This window comes from Herpailurus yagouaroundi, unplaced genomic scaffold, assembly GCF_014898765.1.
Source record: "Herpailurus yagouaroundi ecotype Mexico unplaced genomic scaffold, PumYag 217, whole genome shotgun sequence".
Lineage (NCBI taxonomy): Eukaryota > Metazoa > Chordata > Mammalia > Carnivora > Felidae > Herpailurus > Herpailurus yagouaroundi.
This window is the reverse complement of record NW_024412448.1, coordinates 374,593-392,206: the sequence shown is the minus strand read 5'-3', so window position 1 is coordinate 392,206 and position 17,614 is coordinate 374,593. Positions and strand designations below refer to the sequence as shown.

The 17,614-nt window shown below is 48.1% G+C and overlaps 2 protein-coding genes, 1 long non-coding RNA gene and 6 other non-coding genes across 9 annotated transcripts in view; 3 read left to right on the top strand and 6 right to left on the bottom strand.

Moving 5' to 3' along the window:
• Positions 1 to 121, bottom strand: part of KCTD2 (potassium channel tetramerization domain containing 2) — a 16,992-nt gene extending 16,871 nt beyond the window's left edge. The window contains exon 1 of the mRNA XM_040456769.1: positions 5 to 121. Coding sequence (XP_040312703.1) covers positions 5 to 93 — 89 coding nt within the window. The 5' untranslated portion in view covers positions 94 to 121. The remainder of the gene's footprint in view (positions 1 to 4) is intronic.
• Positions 122 to 287: 166 nt separating this feature from the next.
• ATP5PD (ATP synthase peripheral stalk subunit d) lies at positions 288 to 5,464 on the top strand. Its single transcript, XM_040456355.1, has 6 exons — positions 288 to 416; positions 2,788 to 2,918; positions 3,187 to 3,283; positions 4,250 to 4,321; positions 5,057 to 5,119; positions 5,264 to 5,464. The coding sequence occupies exons 2-6, from the start codon at positions 2,797 to 2,799 to the stop codon at positions 5,393 to 5,395; spliced, it is 486 nt and encodes a 161-aa protein (XP_040312289.1). The 5' UTR covers positions 288 to 416; positions 2,788 to 2,796; the 3' UTR covers positions 5,396 to 5,464.
• Positions 5,465 to 10,625: 5,161 nt separating this feature from the next.
• Positions 10,626 to 13,940, bottom strand: LOC121017897 (uncharacterized). The gene is made up of 2 exons (XR_005784941.1): positions 13,799 to 13,940; positions 10,626 to 11,524 (listed from the first exon to the last, which is right to left on the bottom strand). It is a non-coding gene; the product is annotated as an uncharacterized LOC121017897 (long non-coding RNA).
• TRNAR-CCU (transfer RNA arginine (anticodon CCU)) lies at positions 12,554 to 12,626 on the bottom strand. The gene has a single exon. It is a non-coding gene; the product is annotated as a tRNA-Arg (tRNA).
• TRNAR-UCG (transfer RNA arginine (anticodon UCG)) lies at positions 12,857 to 12,929 on the bottom strand. The gene has a single exon. It is a non-coding gene; the product is annotated as a tRNA-Arg (tRNA).
• TRNAR-UCG (transfer RNA arginine (anticodon UCG)) lies at positions 13,160 to 13,232 on the top strand. The gene has a single exon. It is a non-coding gene; the product is annotated as a tRNA-Arg (tRNA).
• TRNAR-CCU (transfer RNA arginine (anticodon CCU)) lies at positions 13,584 to 13,656 on the top strand. Its single transcript has one exon. It is a non-coding gene; the product is annotated as a tRNA-Arg (tRNA).
• Positions 13,941 to 14,067: 127 nt separating the features above from the next.
• On the bottom strand, positions 14,068 to 14,140 carry TRNAR-CCU (transfer RNA arginine (anticodon CCU)). Its single transcript has one exon. It is a non-coding gene; the product is annotated as a tRNA-Arg (tRNA).
• A 3,341-nt stretch (positions 14,141 to 17,481) lies between these two features.
• On the bottom strand, positions 17,482 to 17,595 carry LOC121018154 (U11 spliceosomal RNA). Its single transcript, XR_005785050.1, has one exon. It is a non-coding gene; the product is annotated as a U11 spliceosomal RNA (small nuclear RNA).
• Between the last annotated feature and the right edge of the window lie 19 nt (positions 17,596 to 17,614).

The window sequence follows — 17,614 nt, the reverse complement described above, 5'->3', positions numbered from 1 at the left end:
GGGCCCGCGGCCCGGGCCACCCCCGTCGCCCAGCCCGCTCCCGCCACCCCCTCCCAGCCCCGCCATCGCCGGGTCCAGCTGCAGCTCCGCCATCTTGGGCCGCCGCCGCCACCGCTGCCCGCGCGCCGCCGGGCCGGCCCATCTCTCGGCAGGGAGAGCCGGGCCGGCCCATCGGCGGGGGTGGGGCCGGGGGAGAGGGACGGGAGCGCCCCCAACCAGCTCCCGGGGACCCGTGCAGGGGGAGGTGCCGCGCCCGCCCTCGTGGGCGGGACTTCCGGAACCAGCCTCCATTTCTACGGGCTGACCTGCGAAGCAAGGCCCTCCCCTTTGGCGTTGGGATTGGCTCTGGGAAACTTTCCGGTGACCCATTTCCGTTCCTTGTTGCTGTGGACTGTGGGCCGCCGCGGTAGGTGAAGGTGAGTGGGGTTTGGGGCGTTGGGCCCGACTCTGGCGGGCTGCCGTGCCTTGCCTCCTTCAGACCTTGCGGCGACCCTTGTCGCATCCCTGCCGAGGATGCCTGCCCTGCCGTTGTTCCGCTGCCAAAGTGTCCGGGTGTAACTGCAGCCGCCGCTCTGCGCCGCGCTCCCTTCCGCTCCCCTCCCCCTCGCGCGAGGTCGCTGGGGTCGACCTGCCACCTCTGACCGAGGTGCTTCTCCACACCTGATCGGGTTCGGTCCGCCCCCACCAAGGCCCACTTCGGCAGTTCGGTCTGGGGGCTGGGGAAATGTTACCCCGAGATCGTGTTAACTTGTTGAGGGACACTCAGTCTCTTCCTCTTGAGGGTCCTGGCATTCGAGCGTGTGGAGCGTTCAGAGCAAGACAAAGATCCCATCATTTATGAAGCCTACCTGCACTGGTGCTTGGAAAAGTCTCTGTCAAGGCGCTTATTTCTCTGGCGTCTTTTAAGAGTCACCTGCCCATCACCTCCATTTATCCTGAGAGGGAAAGAGAAACCAAAAGGCAGGTGTTGGAACAGTTTCTTTTTAAGATCCCGAGGAGGATTTCTTCCACCTTCCTTGTGATCCACCCCGTAGTTTGTAAAGACTTTTGACATTGTCTTTCTCCTAATGTCTGGCACTGATCTTAAATTTAGTTTGACTATTTTCCCATTTTCTTAGTTAAGGAAAAAAAAATGGCTGTAACTTTGTACCTTCTCTCACGTTCACACATATGGAATACCTGTGTTAAGGTTATTGCTAGAATCCACAGGGCATGTGCTAGTGCTGCAGAGGATAATCAGACCTGAATTAGAAAGTGCAGGTATTACCAATCCGGTAGGGAAGGGGTAGAGAGCCCCTTAAGCTTGTAGGAGACTGTAGGGCAAATTGGTGTGCACAATTTCACTTGGTACTTTTTTTTTTTAATTTTTTTTTCAACGTTTATTTATTTTTAGGACAGAGAGAGACAGAGCATGAACGGGGGAGGGGCAGAGAGAGAGGGAGACACAGAATCGGAAACAGGCTCCAGGCTCTGAGCCATCAGCCCAGAGCCCGACGCGGGGCTCGAACTCACGGACTGCGAGATCGTGACCTGGCTGAAGTCGGACGCTTAACCGACTGCACCACCCAGGCGCCCCGGTACTTTTTTTTTTTTTTTTTTTAAATTAAAAAATTTTTTTTCCATTTATTTTTGAGAGACAGAGCACAAGTGGGGGAGGGGCAGAGAGAGAATGAGACACAGAATCCAAAGCAGGCTCCAGGCTCTGAGCTGTCAGCAGAGAACCCAACACGGGGCTCAAACTCCACAAACGGTGAGATCATGACCTGACCGAAAGTTGGAACCTCAATTGACTGAGCCACCCAGGCGCCTCTTAATTTTTTTAAATGTTTATTTATTTTTAAGAGAAGACAGAGTGCAAGTTGGGGAGGGGCAGAGAGAGAACGAGAGAGACACAGAATCAGAAGCAGGCTCCAGGTTCTGAGCTGTCAGCACAGAGCCAGAAGCAGGGCTCAAACCCATGAGCTGTGAGATCGTGATCTGAGCTGAAGTAGGACGCTTAACCGACTGAGCCACCCAGGCGCCCCTCACTTGGTACTTTTAACAGCTTTCTGAGATAAGCAGGGCCGGTATTATCCCCATTTTTTCCGGCATAGGGTCTGCTGTATTTAAGTTTGTTGAAACTTGGGTATGTATCAGGTTCTGTGCACTGGAGAATCAGTGAATAAAACACATTCATTCTGAGTGGAAATGTATTTAAATGATTAACTTTTATGTAATGCATGAGTGTTACTTTAGCAATATTTCCGAAGATAAGAGCAAACGCTAAAGAACTGGGCTTTTAAGGAGGAGTAGGAATTGGGGAATAGAGGGGGACAGTTTCAGGGGAAATAATGTGGTTATATGGCAGGTTGCATGCCTTGAATTTGCAAAGCTAAACTTGTTCCTTGTTTAGTAATCCTGATTCCTTCAGTTGATAAACATACTCACCAAGTGCTCAGAGGATGCTTCTCTATTTCTTACAGATTTGTATGTTTCTAAGGTGCCCTTTGGAGGATTTGCTCTAAGAGTCCTGTTTTTTTTTTTTTTTTTTAAATTTTTTTTTTAACGTTTATTTATTTTCGAGACAGAGAGAGACAGAGCATGAATGGGGGAAGGGCAGAGAGAGAGGGAGACACAGAATCGGAAGCAGGCTCCAGGCTCTGAGCCATCAGCCCAGAGCCCGACGCGGGGCTCGAACTCACGGACCGCGAGATCGTGACCTGAGCCGAAGTCGGACGTTTAACCGACTGAGCCACCCAGGCGCCCCTCTAAGAGTCCTGTTTTGATCTGACCTGTTTTATTTTCCAGGATCTCAAGATGGCTGGGCGAAAACTTGCTCTAAAAGCCATTGACTGGGTAGCTTTTGGGGAGATCATACCCCGAAACCAGAAGGCCATTGCTAACTCCCTGAAATCCTGGAATGAGACTCTCACCTCCAGGTCAGTACCATTCTGAGAGGGACCCTCTTAACTTGCTCCAAATGTGGAAGCAAAACAGTGCTTTGGAATTAAATATGAATTTCTGATGCTCTTCTGGTATAAAGAAATTCATACATTTTGCAAATGAAAGTAGTTTTTGGCATTCCTGGAATCTCTCTCCTAGAGAAAAGTGTGCTCTAGGCCATAGGAATAAGGAACAGGGAAAGTACTGTGTGGATTTTCTGTTGCTCATAGAAGAATCTTAACTTTTTTTCTTCCATGTGAGCAGGTTGGCAACTCTCCCTGAGAATCCACCTGCTATCGACTGGGCTTACTACAGGGCCAATGTGGCGAAGGCTGGCTTGGTAGATGACTTTGAGAAGAAGGTGAGACTTCAGGCAGCTAAAGCACTGGTCTTGTAATGTGGCTTGTGGGTATGGAGCAGAACAGTAGGTAATTACCTGTGCAGGATGACAGTGTGGAAAGAAGGGTGCTGTTAACAGGTCCCATATTAAGGAAATATAATTTTAATGTTGGGGTAAAAAATAAAACAGGTCCAAAAGGAACCTCAGGAAAAATGGGTGTGGCCAAAGGTCTTGAGGTGGTAGTTTTATATGGTAAACGTGGAGAATTCAGGGTCTATTTATTTGGCAGATTTCTTATCCAAAGAAACAGCCCATACAGCCTTAATCAGGGAGCCTGAAGCTTCACAGGCTGTGAAGTTAAATGTTTCCATGCCAACTCTTCCGGAATTATTTTTTAGCCCCTCACCTGTCTCCCTAACACCTTTTCTACCTTTTTTTCCCTTTTCCTGCTCCTTTTTACTGTGTCTTGTGGCTTAATTTCTCACCTACGTATCTCCATTTCTGATGTTTACATGTTAAACCTCAGTATCTGGAATTTAGTTGTTTACCCATTTGACAGATGCTTTCCAAAGGCCTACCCTGTGCCAGGTGCAGTGCTCCGTGCTGGGGCTATAGGACTCGGCAGTCTTCTAAGGAGACCATCTCCATCTCCATTATGCAAACGTTCTTCTGCCAGTCAGTCCAGAAAGAGAAATCAGAGTTTCTTCAGACTACAAGGTTCTAGGAGGCCATTTTTGAGGTCATCAAATCCAACCATCCTTTTCAGATGATGACACTGAAGCTCATTGTAATAAAGAATTGTCCAGTTAGCGACAGGACTGAGAACCTTGGGCTCCTGTTTTCAGGCTAATCTTTCTACTACAACACTCTAGATGCATACTGGTTTCCTCTTGGAATGGGGAATGTTTTTATCTATAAGGATCGGTGGTTTTGAGCCCTTTCTTGGACTCCCGGGTATATTAGTAACAACTGTCCCTGTGTTTGTAGTTTAATGCCCTGAAGGTTCCTGTGCCAGAGGATAAATATACTGTCCAGGTGGATGCTGAAGAAAGAGAAGATGTAAGTAGTTGAGACTCTGATTTTAAGATTCTCCTAATTCCTGATGGCTCCATATTTCTTAGAAGTTAGGTGAAGTAGAGTGAGCTCTAGAAAATGCAAGTAATCTATGGCAATAGTGCTTCAGTAGTTGCCTGGGAATGGGAGGGAGGGGGCTGATAAATTTGTTCCTTGTCTCGATTGTGTTGCTGGTTTCATAGGTGGATACATAGGTCACAAGTTACCAAGTGGCATTCTTTAAGTATGTGCATTTTATTGTATGTCAGTCATACCTCAACTAAGCTGTTAAAAACAATTACGGAGTTAGAATCAGGTAGAGAAATTATCCAAGGTAGTAGTCAAATACCTATTTGCTTGAAAGTATGAAAGCCAAATGTGGGAACACCGGTGGCTCCACCAAAGAGAAGTCTGGCTAGTGATCAGACGGCTTGTCCTGACTGTACAGTAAGCAGCCCCTGTGAAATACTGGCATTTTGTAGGTTGTCTAGGTGAGCAAATTGTTGACAACCCTGGTCCTGCTATTATAAGCTGGCTCTCCTGTATGGGCTTCTTTGTGCATTTAGGAAAAGCTGTAGTTTGCTTCCCAAAGCATGCTCCCCTCAGGAGTCGGCACACGCAGGAGTCTGCACAGAATGGGAAGGCAAGAGGGGTGGGCTCTGGGACTTTTCTGTCTTGGGAGCCTCAGAGTCAGGACAGTACAACTTGGTTTCAAAACAGAATGTCTCCCTTCTCTTTAAGGTGAAAAGTTGTGCTGAGTTTTTGTCTCTCTCAAAGGCCAGGATTGTGGAATATGAAAAAGAGGTAAGTGACCCTTGGCTGTTGTTTGTAATAGGTCCTCTCTCTCTCATGGCCACACTCCTTTCACCCAGTGGCAGTAACCTACCTTGGATTCGTTTTTGTATCTCTGTGGCCCTCTTTACCTTCACCCAATTGCCCTCTTTCCAGCTGGAGAAGATGAAGAATATAATTCCATTTGATCAGATGACCATTGAGGACCTGAATGAAGTCTTCCCAGAAACCAAATTAGACAAAAAGAAGTATCCCTACTGGCCTCACAAGCCAATAGAAAATTTATAAACTTGAGTTGGGGAGAAAGCTCTGGCCCTTGTATTATAAATTCTGGACATTAAAAATAATGATACGGTGCTGTGTGTCTGTTCCTTTGCAGCAGAGATAATTATAACTCTGAGGTGCCCTCACTGGAAGTGGTCTTTTTATTAAAATGGAAAGGTGAGCCTACAGGTTTGTGCTGGTCCAGTTATCTCATGGTTAGGATATGTAGGAGCCAGTTAGCCCCCAGAGCTGCTGAAATCTTAACAAGTAACAATAGGAAAAAAAAGAAAAACAAAAAAACCCACAAAAAACAAATAACAGTAGGGCTGATGACAGTGTATTTCACTGGAATGTAATAAGGAAGAAACATCTACTGATCCCTTGAACTTCCTCTTTGATTTCAAACCACTGGTTCCTAAGCAGTGCTCCCTTCTACTTGTCCCTAAGTCAGTCACAAGGACAGATGGTCCATATTGCAGATATAACAGGGTGAGTAGCAAGCAGGGATCTCCTCTGTTTCAGCTCTTCACCATAAATGTGGGATAAAAGGAAATTTTGTTGCAAAGTTAAAATGTAGTACAGCTTTGTGCTTGAACATAGAAAATTATTTTAATTCCATCATTTCATTAAAAAAACTCCTATTGATCCTAGTTAGCAGGACTTCTGAGCAGTGCCAAGAAATACATGTGGTTTAAATTTATTTTATTTTTTTATTTTTGAAGGAGAGGGAGACAGTGTGAGCAGGGGAGGAACAGAAACAGAGGGAGACATAGAATCTGAAGCAGGCCCCAGGCTCTGAGCTGTCAGCACAGCCCAGTGCGGGGCTCAAACTCATGAACCATGAGACCATGACCTGAGCTGAAGTCGGACACTTAACTGACTGAGCCACCCAGGTGTCCCAGGTGGTTTAAGGTGAGGTGCAGAGGCACCTGGGTGGCTCATGATCTCACGGTCTGTGAGTTCGAGCCCCGCATTGGGCTCTGTGCTGACTGCTCAGAGCCTGGAGCCTGCTTCGGATTCTGTGTCTCCCTCTTTCTCTGCCCCTCCCCCGTTCATGCTCTGTCTCTCTCTGTCTCAAAAATAAATAAACATTATTTATTTATTTATTTTTTTTAGTAAGGTGAGGTGCAGGTGTCTGGCTAGCTTAGCCATCAGAGCATGTGACTCTTGATCTCAGGGTCCTGACTTTGAGCCCCACGTTGGGTGTAGAGATTACTTAAAGAAAGAAAGAAAGAAAGAAAGAAAGAGAGAGAGAGAGAGAGAGAGAGAGAGAGAAAGAAAGAAAGAAAGAGGAAAAGGAAAAGGAAAAGGAAAAGGAAGGAAAGAAAGGGGAAAGGGAAAAGGGAAAAGGAAAAGGAAAAGGAAAAGGAAAAAAAAGAGGCACCATGGCTGCCTTGGCTGGTTAGGCATCCCACTTCAGTTCAGGTCATGATCTCACAGTTCGTGGGTTCAAGCCCTATGTTGGGTTCTGTGCTGATAGCTCAGAGCCTGAAGCCTCTTCCTGATTCTGTCTTTCTCTGCCCCTCCCCCGCTTGCAGTGTGCTTCTCTCTCTCTCAAAATTAAACATTTTAAAAAATTAAGAAAAAAATAAAGTAACGTGAGGTGGTAGAAAGCTTTCTATTACCCTTGAAGTCAGAGGACGTCGTATGCCTACCACTTTGCTCTTTTGACTGTTTTAATTGCTGGTTTTAGACTAGTTATTCACTATCTTAAGACTTGCCTCTTCTCATTCACAAACATCAGGATTATAATGAGAATTAAATGTGAAGTTTCTAGGTAAGCAGCTGTTCTGAGCAGAGGCATCTAACTGGATGAAGCTTAAGCCCTGTAGGAAAAACCTGGAAGAGGAAGGATAGCCTGCACAGACCAACAGTTTTGTGACATTGCTACCAAAGATTGCAGACGGGCTGTACTGGAGAAATGGCAGCAATGGCTGGGAGCGCTTAGAAGGTGACGTGGTCCTAAAGGACATAAACAGGAGAGCCTAGGCACCATCACCCCCGATCGTAGGGGCAGGCACTATGCTGAAGGTAGAAGGTTAAGGGGCAAGGTGTGTTCCACTTAAGAGCTGCTCTCGTGACAGTCTGTGATGTAGCTGTGCCAGAGGCCTTTCATGCACCAAACAGAAATTAGTACCACACGCTTTCCGCTGTGAATCCTTCACTCAACTGGCGCTGAGTCATCCCATTGAATATCGAAGAATTCAGACGAGTGAAAACACGGGGGATCTGAGAAAAAGCCGTTCAGTTTGCTTTTGGACTGCGGTTAGAACTCCCCTTCAAGGAATCTTGATGCCCACTCAGGAAGTTTTGTAACAGGAGTCCCTAGCATTGGGGGGAGACCCTTTGTAAGACTTACTGGAAGAGACACAAGTGAACTGCTGAGAACATGCTCTCCTTCCAAGGCACTTGCATAGTATTGGGGCACTTCTAAATTGTATACCCTCCTGGGTGGTTTGCAGTTTTTGCATTGAGTGGACATTGATTTTACAGAAAAATTAGTCACTAGGGGGGCACCTGGCTGGCTCAGTTTGTGGACTGTGCAACTCTTGATCTTGGGTTGTGAGTTCAAGCCCCACACTGGGTGTAGAGATAACTTAAAATCTTAAAAAAAAAAAAAATCACTAGTAAAATAGGAGTATATCTTTCAAATCAATAGAAAAAAGAGCAAGAGTTAAAGATAGAAATCAGCAAAAACAGTTGCATCAGGGTGGCTCAGTCTGTTAAGCGTCCCAACTCTTGATTTTGGCTCAGGTCATGAACTATGATCTCATGAACCAGGAGATCATGCCCCGCACCTGGCTCTGTGCTGAGAGCAAGGAGCCTGCTTCAGATTCTCTCTCTCTCTCTCTCTCTCTCTCTCTCTGCACCTCCCCCATTCATGTGCATGCTCACTCTCTCTAAAATATTTTACATTAAGAAAAATAAAAAGCATAAATACAGAATCAAACATACTTAGGATAATTATGAGTCAGTAAACACCCCTATTAGGAGGCAAATTTTCACACTGGGTCAACCCAAAATCCAACCACAAGCTGTCCATCCTTAAAAAAAAAAGAAAAAAAGATGTATCAAGGTTCCAAGTCATTATTTAAAAACTGGCATCCTGGGGGTCCCTGGGTGGCTCAGTCAAGCATCTGACTTTGGCTCAGGTCATGATCTCACAGTTTGTGAGTTCAAGCCCCACATCAGGCTGGCTGCTGTCAGCACAGAGCCTGCTTCGGATCCTCTGTCCCCGCCCCCCCCAGGGCTTGCGGGGGTAGCGCACTCTCTCTCTCAAAAATAAACATTAAAAAAAAAAACAAAAAAAACAAAAAACAAAAAACCGGCACTGAAGGGGAAAAAATTAAGCATTTATCCTACCTTTTTAAACAACTGTATTTGGGATAAACTAATAGACAATGAGAGAAAGTTTTTTACAACATATTTCAGCTAATAAATGGAAAAGAATATTACAAAAGTGACTATTCTGTAATCCATCATGAAATAGTTAATTCAGGCAAAGCTCATCAGTGGATGAAACCATTACATGAAAAGTTGAGGAACTTGACCATGATCAGGCTGTCACCTCTTGATGCCAAGGCTATCTTCTATACCTTCTGATCTGTATTAAATACATAGCACTATTTGAGAGTTCTTCCCCCCCCCCCAAACGTTGAACCTGAATTTAATTGAGGCATTGAAACTAACTTCCAATTGAGAAGAAATATCTGGTGCAATCCCAAGCAGGCTCTGCACCGTCAGTGCAGAGCCCAACGGGAGGCTTGATCCCACGAACAGAACCAACTGAACTGTGAGATTGTGACCTAAGCCAAAATCAAGAGTCAGATGCTCAACCAACTGAACCACCCAGGTGCACCAAGAGGAAATATCTAGGATAGAAGAACAAGTTAAATGACACCATGAAGAAGTAAAGATAAACCTAAAATATGAGACATTTGACCTTTGCTTTTCTTTTTTTTTCAACGTTTATTTATTTTTGGGACAGAGAGAGACAGAGCATGAACAGGGGAGGGGCAGAGAGAGAGGGAGACACAGAATCGGAAACAGGCTCCAGGCTCTGAGCCATCAGCCCAGAGCCCGACGCGGGGCTCAAACTCACGGACCATGAGATCGTGACCTGGCTGAAGTCGGACGCTTAACCGACTGCGCCACCCAGGCGCCCCTGACCTTTGCTTTTCAACAAGTCAGTGGGTAAGGTAAGGACAGCTTACCCAACATCCAAAAGTGGTGTATAACCTTATTTGGATCCTGATTTGCACCAATCAAGAGATGAATATTGAAATATGTGAATGTCTACTGTGGTGAAATGTTACGATGTCTGGGATTACTTTAAAATACTTAAGGGGCTCCTGGGTGGCTCAGTTGGTTAAGCATCTGGCTCGGTTCCGGCTTGGGTCATGATCTCAGGGTTCGTGGGTTTGAGCCCCAAGTCGGGCTCTGGTGCTGGCAGTGGGAAGCCTGCTTGGGATTCTCTCTCTCCCTCTGCCCCTCCCCCGATCATGTGTGTGCTCGCGCTCTCTCTCGAAATAAATAAAAGAGAGAAAAGCGGCTCCTGGCTGGCTTAGGTTGGTAGAGCACCCAACTCTTCATTTCAGGGTTGTAAGTTCAAGCCCCATGTTGGGTGTAGAGATTTTTAACACCAACAAAACCCCAACACTTTAGGGGGAAAAAGGGATTAATGGAGCAAATGTGAAAACATCCTAATGGCTGATAACTCTAGGGTGGTTCATGCACTATTCTCTGGTTTTGTGTATGTTTGAAAAATTTCATAATACACATTTTTAAAGGATGGGCAAGAATGTAGACTTATATTACCATCTAGCAAGGTAGAATTCAAGACAAAAACATGAAATGTGTCAAATGTAATTATTAAAGGGAACAGTAGACATGAAAAATGATTGGAACCTTGATGTGCTGAAAAAAAATATGAAGCATCAAAATAAAGCAAGAAGAGTTTTAAAAATTGCTGGACGCATAACATTTGTATAACGTTTGTAAGGATTTTAACACACCTATTTTTGGCATTTGCAAAACAAAGACTATAGCAGACTAATAAAAAGGCTCACTTAATAGCTTATATACTAAATTCTATGTCATACAAACAAAATAACTGGAAACTGATAATGTTAGACAAGAAAGAACGCTTCAAATTAAAAAAAAAAACTGATCCCAGAGCAAATGTTACATAAAATCAACAATTAATAGCCAAAGTATAAGTTATAATAACAAAACAAGACAAAAATGCAGGCACTTGGAAAGAAACTCCTCGTTTTCATGAATTCCAATGAAAAACCAAGTGATTACAGAGTGTTGGAAGATAAAAATAATGCAAACATTTCATAGAAATGTTCAATTCTAGAGGATTAGAAAGATCTAGAGGATTCTAGAAGATTCTTTGTTGAGTGCTAGCATTATACCTTAGTCATATCTATATTCCCCAGGGCTTAGCACTGTGCTTGGCATTCAGAAGAATCTTCATATGAATTCATAATGAATGAAGGAAAAGAAAAGATGAAATTTGAGCTTTCAGGGATTCACATCTAGCTGAGAGAATATCCTATCACATATAAACCTTGAATAATGGGGCAAAGTAGTCTGTTAGTAAATGGTGACAATCAAGACTTATAGAGCACATATTGTGCTCCAGGCATCGTTCTACTCACTTTACATGAATATCATCTCATTTACTCCCCACAACAACCCTGTGAGGTGGACAGTGTATCAGCCAAGACATTAAAGAAGTCCCCTGAAGGTGACAGGATTGCCAATGATGCCCTTGCTGTTCTCTACCCGGAGGCCTTCTCTGAGTACTCAACCAAGTGTTCCCCATCACCCCTTTTATTTTGAAACCATCCTATTCATCAGTTTACTTGTTTACTGCCTTCTCTCTCACTGGAATGTAAGCTCCATGGAGTCAGGGTCCTGAGGATGGTTTTAGAAGTGAAGCCTGAAACAGAGCGAAAAAGCAGTGGCTCCAGCGGTACAGTCTAGGGCCATGATGTTGCAGCCACGTGGAAGGGCCTGGGAGCCAGAGATAGCTTAAAAGTAACATCCACGGAGTGCTTGGCTGGCTCAGTCTGTAGAGGGTGCAACTCTTGATCTCGGAGTTGTGAGTTCGAGCCCCACGTTGGGTGTACAGATTACTTAAATCTCAAAAAAAAAAAAAAAAAAAAAAAAAAAGCATCCTGAAAACTTGGTGACTGGTTTGGAGTAGAGAGGGCATGAAGAATTCTGGATGATCCTGGAGAAAGTAGAGGAAGATTCTGTACTTCTGGAAATTTGTTGTTTCTTTTGGAAAAGTACAAGGAACGGTGGTTTTTAAACTTTTTGGGGTAAAGAGTTAGGAAAATCTAATGAACACTACAGCCGCCCCCCACGGGTAGACATGGTATCCTCCAAGTGCACATAATGTGAGAGTCAACCTGGAAAGACCAACCACTGCCCTGTGTGCTCCAAAGTAAAAAAAAAAAAAAAAAAAAAAAAAAAAAAAAAAAGACAAAAGACAAAATCTGGCCAATAGGCTTTTTTTTTTTTTTTTTTTAATTAAGCATTTTACTAAAGGATCATATACATAGGAAAGTGCGGAGATCATAAACGTACCTCTCTCCGCCAGCCCCTTTTCAAGCACTCCAGTGCCACCTTTTACCTGAGGGCCTGGGCTGATAGCAGAGGCTGCACTGTCGTCGCCTTGTGCACTGAGCGTGCACGCCTGTGCTTCCGCGCACCCCTCCTCGTCCCAGCCCGGGCAGTGGGCAGGTGTGCCGTTTCAACAGCGTTGAGGGCGCGGGAATGGGCAGCACCCCCACCCTGCAAGCCCCCACCCCCCGGCTCCGGCGGGAGGTTTGAGGGGCAGGGGGCTGCCTTTTGCGCTGCTTGTAACTTTCCTGTGACGGACTCACACGCACGTGGATCTGTAGCCTGCGCAGCACTTTCACGAGGTGTGTATGGATACCAACCGCGGCAACAAGGAAGTGGGCTGTGTTCGCTCTCACATGGATTTATCTTTCAAAGTGCAGTTGGATTTGATCAAAACAAAAGGCACGTTACGTGCAACCGAGGCATCCACACACTCCCCAAAAAAAAAAAGTGCTATTACAAGGAGAAAATTGTGCCCACGTGATACTTGTTTTCATCGGACTCATGATGACAGGAAAACGCACTTGCGCAAGTAAATCTTGCCACCCCAGATGGGACTCGAACCCACAATCCCTGGCTTAGGAGGCCAGTGCCTTATCCATTAGGCCACTGGGGCTTCACGTAAGCGGCGCCCGATCACATGCCTCTTGAACTGTGACGCCGTGTGGCTGCGTAATGACGTCAGGGCCGGAAGCTCTCCGGTACAAAACTCGTATAGCAAGGGAACCCTCATGCTCAGCCTAGGAGAGGGGGGCTGCGGTCAGGACCGGGTACCGAGGCCCGACTGTGTCTAAAACGAGGGTAGGCCCTGGGATTTAATTGCGGTACGGATGGATTAAAACGTTTCGACCACGAAGGGACTCGAACCCTCAATCTTCTGATCCGAAGTCAGACGCCTTATCCATTAGGCCACGCGGTCCCCTCACGTACTTGGCCCTGCCGGATACCTATTTAGTAATCTACAGCTGCACTATCACTGTCTACTAATGTCGTTAATTGCAGGGAGGGACCGCACCCGACTCCGACCCCGGCACACCTGTGGCACACTTGGGGGTCGGGAGCACGCGGTCCTCTCCTGCCCACGTCCAGGGGCCTCCACCTCCGAAGGGGCTGCACCTGGCCCGCGCACTGTGGCGCCCCGGGCGTCGCGGCCGCGTGGCCTAACGGATAAGGCGTCTGACTTCGGATCAGAAGATTGAGGGTTCGAGTCCCTTCGTGGTCGGCCTCTTTTTGGACCGAAGGGCAGGGCTCATGTCCTTCGGTGGCGCGGGCCATAGCAGCCTCTCTCGGCCTCGTTTGTGGGTTCGTTCGGTCTCCCTCTTCATCCCCTCCCGGGTCCCTGAGGCAGCTCGGCACGCGCCTTCCGGGAAGCCCGGTCCTCTCCGTGGAACTGCGCGCCGCCAGAGCCTGGTAGTCCCCGCGGAGCACGGCCCCGTCGCCTCGCCTCGGACTCTAGCTTTTTTGCTGGGGGCTAGTGACTACTCGGGTCCCCCGGGTTGCGCCGCGGGGGGTTGGGGGGGGGGGTGCGCGACTGCGCGTTACCACGGACCACGTGGGCGTCGCGTGTTGTCGTGCCCCAGTGGCCTAATGGATAAGGCACTGGCCTCCTAAGCCAGGGATTGTGGGTTCGAGTCCCACCTGGGGTGGTCTGTGCATCCTCTCCCCGCGGGAACTTTTGGCGCCGGGAACGCGTGCGCCTCCGCGCACCCTGGCCTCCCTCCACGTCGACAACCGGGTCCCCAGGGGCTCCACGCGCCTCGGCCCTGAGCTCCCCGGAGCCGGGCTCACCTTCTCCTGCCACGCAGTTTTCCAGGGCTGGGATCCGGGGGTCGGAGCGGCCTGCGTCGCCGCGCTCCGTCAACCCCTCGCCCTCCTCAGAAACACTGTACACCCCCTTTAAGCCTCCAAGCCAAATGCGCCTCCATACCGTCCTCCCGTGGGCTGTACAAAAGTTGCTGGGTGGTCTTCTCCAGGCTTTTTCATGCGTCCGTGCCGCGGGGGCGTGGATTCCAGGGTGCGTAAAGCACGAGGCGCCGAGAGAGCCAAAAAGGTGCCCTTACCCCAGGTGGGACTCGAACCCACAATCCCTGGCTTAGGAGGCCAGTGCCTTATCCATTAGGCCACTGGGGCCTGCGGCTTAGGCCCCTGCCATTCCATCCCCTAGACGCGATTGGCTGGGAGTCAGCGGCGCCCGGGTGCGTGGAGCCTGCCGTTCCAGCCTTCGTGTCTCCCTCTGCAGAACGGACGAAAAACTCAGGAATGTCAGGAAAATGTAGTGTAGGGAAGTGAACGAGCACAGAACAGCGTCCATCACAAATACCGGTACCTAAACACGGGATCTTCACCATCACCAGGCAATGCACAACCAGGAGGAACAAATCTGTCCGGTCATAAATATATATCATACATAGCAAGTCATATATAAAGCCAAATAGAATGTTCAGCCTATAATTTTCTTTCTTTAAAACTCTTGTCCAAAAAGTAATACAAATAAGGAATGAGCTCATTTTTAAACGTTACACACGGTTTAGAATCCACTATTAAAATCCATGAGCTTCTGAAAGATTTGATTCTCCGTCGTGCCGAGTGGAGAACTTGCCTCTCCCATTTCCACGCGTCCAGGGCGCAGGGAATTTGGACACGTTCTTCTTTGGTTTTCTCTCTCCGACATGTGCAAAGTCTGCACAAACTCATCTCCTTCCCCCCTTAACATCAGCAAGAAGGAAGAGTTTGACCCACCTGGCTCCAGTCCCCTGCCTTGAGGGTGCTCTCCTTTTAAACCATGTTTTCTTGTTGTTTTGTTTTGAAGCTTATTTGTTTATTTTGGGGGAGAGAGAGAGACAGAGACAGAGAATGAGCAGGGAAGGGGCATAGAGCAGGAGAGAGTGAATACTGAGCAGGTAGGTCTGGGGCCTGGATCCCACCAACCATGAAATCTTGACCTGACAGGAAGTCCGAAGCTTAACTCACTGAGCCACCCAGGGACCCCCATTCTTGTTCATTCTTTTGTCCTCAGCCTCTTAAAAAATACCTTTACTCCATGCCCTACATGGGGCTTGAACTCATGAACCTGAGACCAAGAGTCACATGCTCTACCCACTGAGCCAGCCAGGCATGCTAGGCCTTAATCTTTAAGTTTACTTATTTATTTTGAGAGAGAGAGAGAAAGAAAGCGAGCGAACAGGGAAGGGACAGAGAGAGAGGGAGAGAGAGAATTCCAACTTGGGGCCTGAACCCACTAACCCAGAGATCATGACCTGAGATGAAATTGAGAGTTGCACACCTGCCCCCTCAAGAAAAAAGGTGGGGGGCGCCTGGGTGGCTCAGTCTGTTAAGCTTCCAACTTTGGCTCAGGTCATGATCTAACAGTTTTGTGAGTTCGAGCTCTGTGTCAGACTCTGGGCACTGTGCAGAGTCTACTTGGGATTCTCTCTCTCTCTCTCTCTGCCCCTTCCCTGCTCGCACTTTCTCTGTCTCTCTCAAAATAAATAATGAAACAACAACAACAACAACAAAGGGTTGAACACCCGTTGGACTGAGCCACCCAGGCCTGCCGGAGGTGCTCTCCTTTAAGATGAACCAATTTGTTCCTTGAGGTGCACATGCAGCCAAGTGTACAGATCTTAAGGGTCCTCCTAGCTGGATGAATGCAGAACGCTTCATTCTTGTTCACCCTTTTGTCCTCAGCCTTTTCAAAAAAAAATCTTTATTTATTCCACGTCTTACATGGGGCTTGAATGCACGAACCTGAGACCAAGAGTCTCATGCTCTACTCACTGAGCCAGCCAGGCATCCCAATCCTCAGCATTTAAGTTTATTTATTTATTTTGAGTGAGGGAGACAGCGCAGGGGAGGGGCAGAGAGAGAGGGAGTGAGAGAATTCCAACTCAGGGCTTGAACCCACTGAGAGATCGTGACCTGAGCCGAAATTGAGAGTCGGACGCTTAACCGACTGAGCCAGCCAGGCGCCCCCTCAGCATTTTTTTTTTTAATTTTTTTCAACATTTATTTATTTTTGGAACAGAGAGAGACAGAGCATGAACAGGGGAGGGGCAGAGAGAGAGGGAGACATAGAATCGGAAACAGGCTCCAGGCTCCGAGCCATCAGCCCAGAGCCCGACGCGGGGCTCGAACTAACGGACCGCAAGATCGTGACCTGGCTGAAGTCGGACGCTTAACCGACTGCGCCCCCCGGGCCCCCCCCCCCCCCCCTCAGCATTTTTAAAGGATGGGTCCTACTTCTGTGCTCTATTCCCCGTCCCCTACCCAGCCTGCTGTTTCTCTACCTCTTTATCGCCTCCTGTGTGTCCCAAACACTTTCCCAGGTCTTTTCATGTACCCTTAATGTCTTCTGAGGGCCTCATGGGTCCAGCGCTTTGCTCCAGGGTCAGCCCACAGGGATGCCTCTTCTGGTTTCCCCGCTGCCACCATCTAACCCAGCATGTCCCCATATTCTGCTCTGCTCACCCTCAACTGCTCCTACCCATTCCCAAGGCTCTTCTTGTGTCCTCTGCCCTGCACACTCTAGCTGCAACCTCACCCCCAGCCCCCGGGCTGGCTGCATCTCCTCTCCCGGGTGTCACTCCGTCACTCCCGGAGGCAGCTCCTCACGGGCAGAACCATCCTCACTCCACCATCCTCCCAAGTCCGCTCCCTTGTGCCTTCCCCGCCTCGAGGCACATCACACACGTCACTCACCTGCTCCCACCCCACCCAGCCCGATTTCGGTCTCCACAATCCTTTCACGTCTGCTACTCTCTCTCCATCCCTGTTGCCACTGCCCCAGTTCCAGGACGGGTCCCTGACTCCTCCATGGGTCAGTCCACCGGCCTGCACGCATTTCCCCGCACTCTCCTCGCCCGTTTGCAGTCAGGCTAATCTTCCTCTGACAGCCTCTGCAGAGGAGGAGGCTAAGTGTCCTAGTTTGTCACACTGAAGGCCTTTCTAGACCCGGCTCCCACTGCATGTGGCCAACGTGGCTCCCACAGCTCCTCATTGCCTGGGTTTCAGCCAAACTGAACCGTCAATCATGGTTAGCATCCCCCAAGTACATGCTCAGTGCCATTAACCGCTTGATTCATTTAAGCTACACAACAATCCTATGAGGTAGGCACAGGTAACATCACCCCTAGTTTATAGATGCGGAAACTGAGGTTCAGAGAGGCTAAGTGGTTTGCCCAAGGCCCCACCACAGCTGGGGGTGGTGGAAGGCAGGAGCTGACCCCGTGCGCACTGGCTTCAGAGCCCATTCCCTGGATACTGTAGTTCACTGTCCCAACCATAGGCAGGGCTTGGACACCACTGGAGCCTTTAGGTGACAAGGTCTTCCTGTCTTGCTCGAATGGCCAGCCAGCCCCTCCCCTCCTATCTCAAGCGCCTCAAGTATATCTTCTCTGACCCTCAAGCTAGAACTAGTTACTTCTCTGGTTCCCAGAAACTACTTACTTTATTTATCTGGTTGTTTGGGTGGGGGGTGTGCAGGAAACCATGATCACCAGCTGCCCAGGTAGCAAAAAATTATGCTTCCAAAATCTCTTGATGTTGTAGCTGCCCTACGTGTGCTTTTCACGACAGAAGCCCTTTTTTCCCCAGAACCTGCTTAGA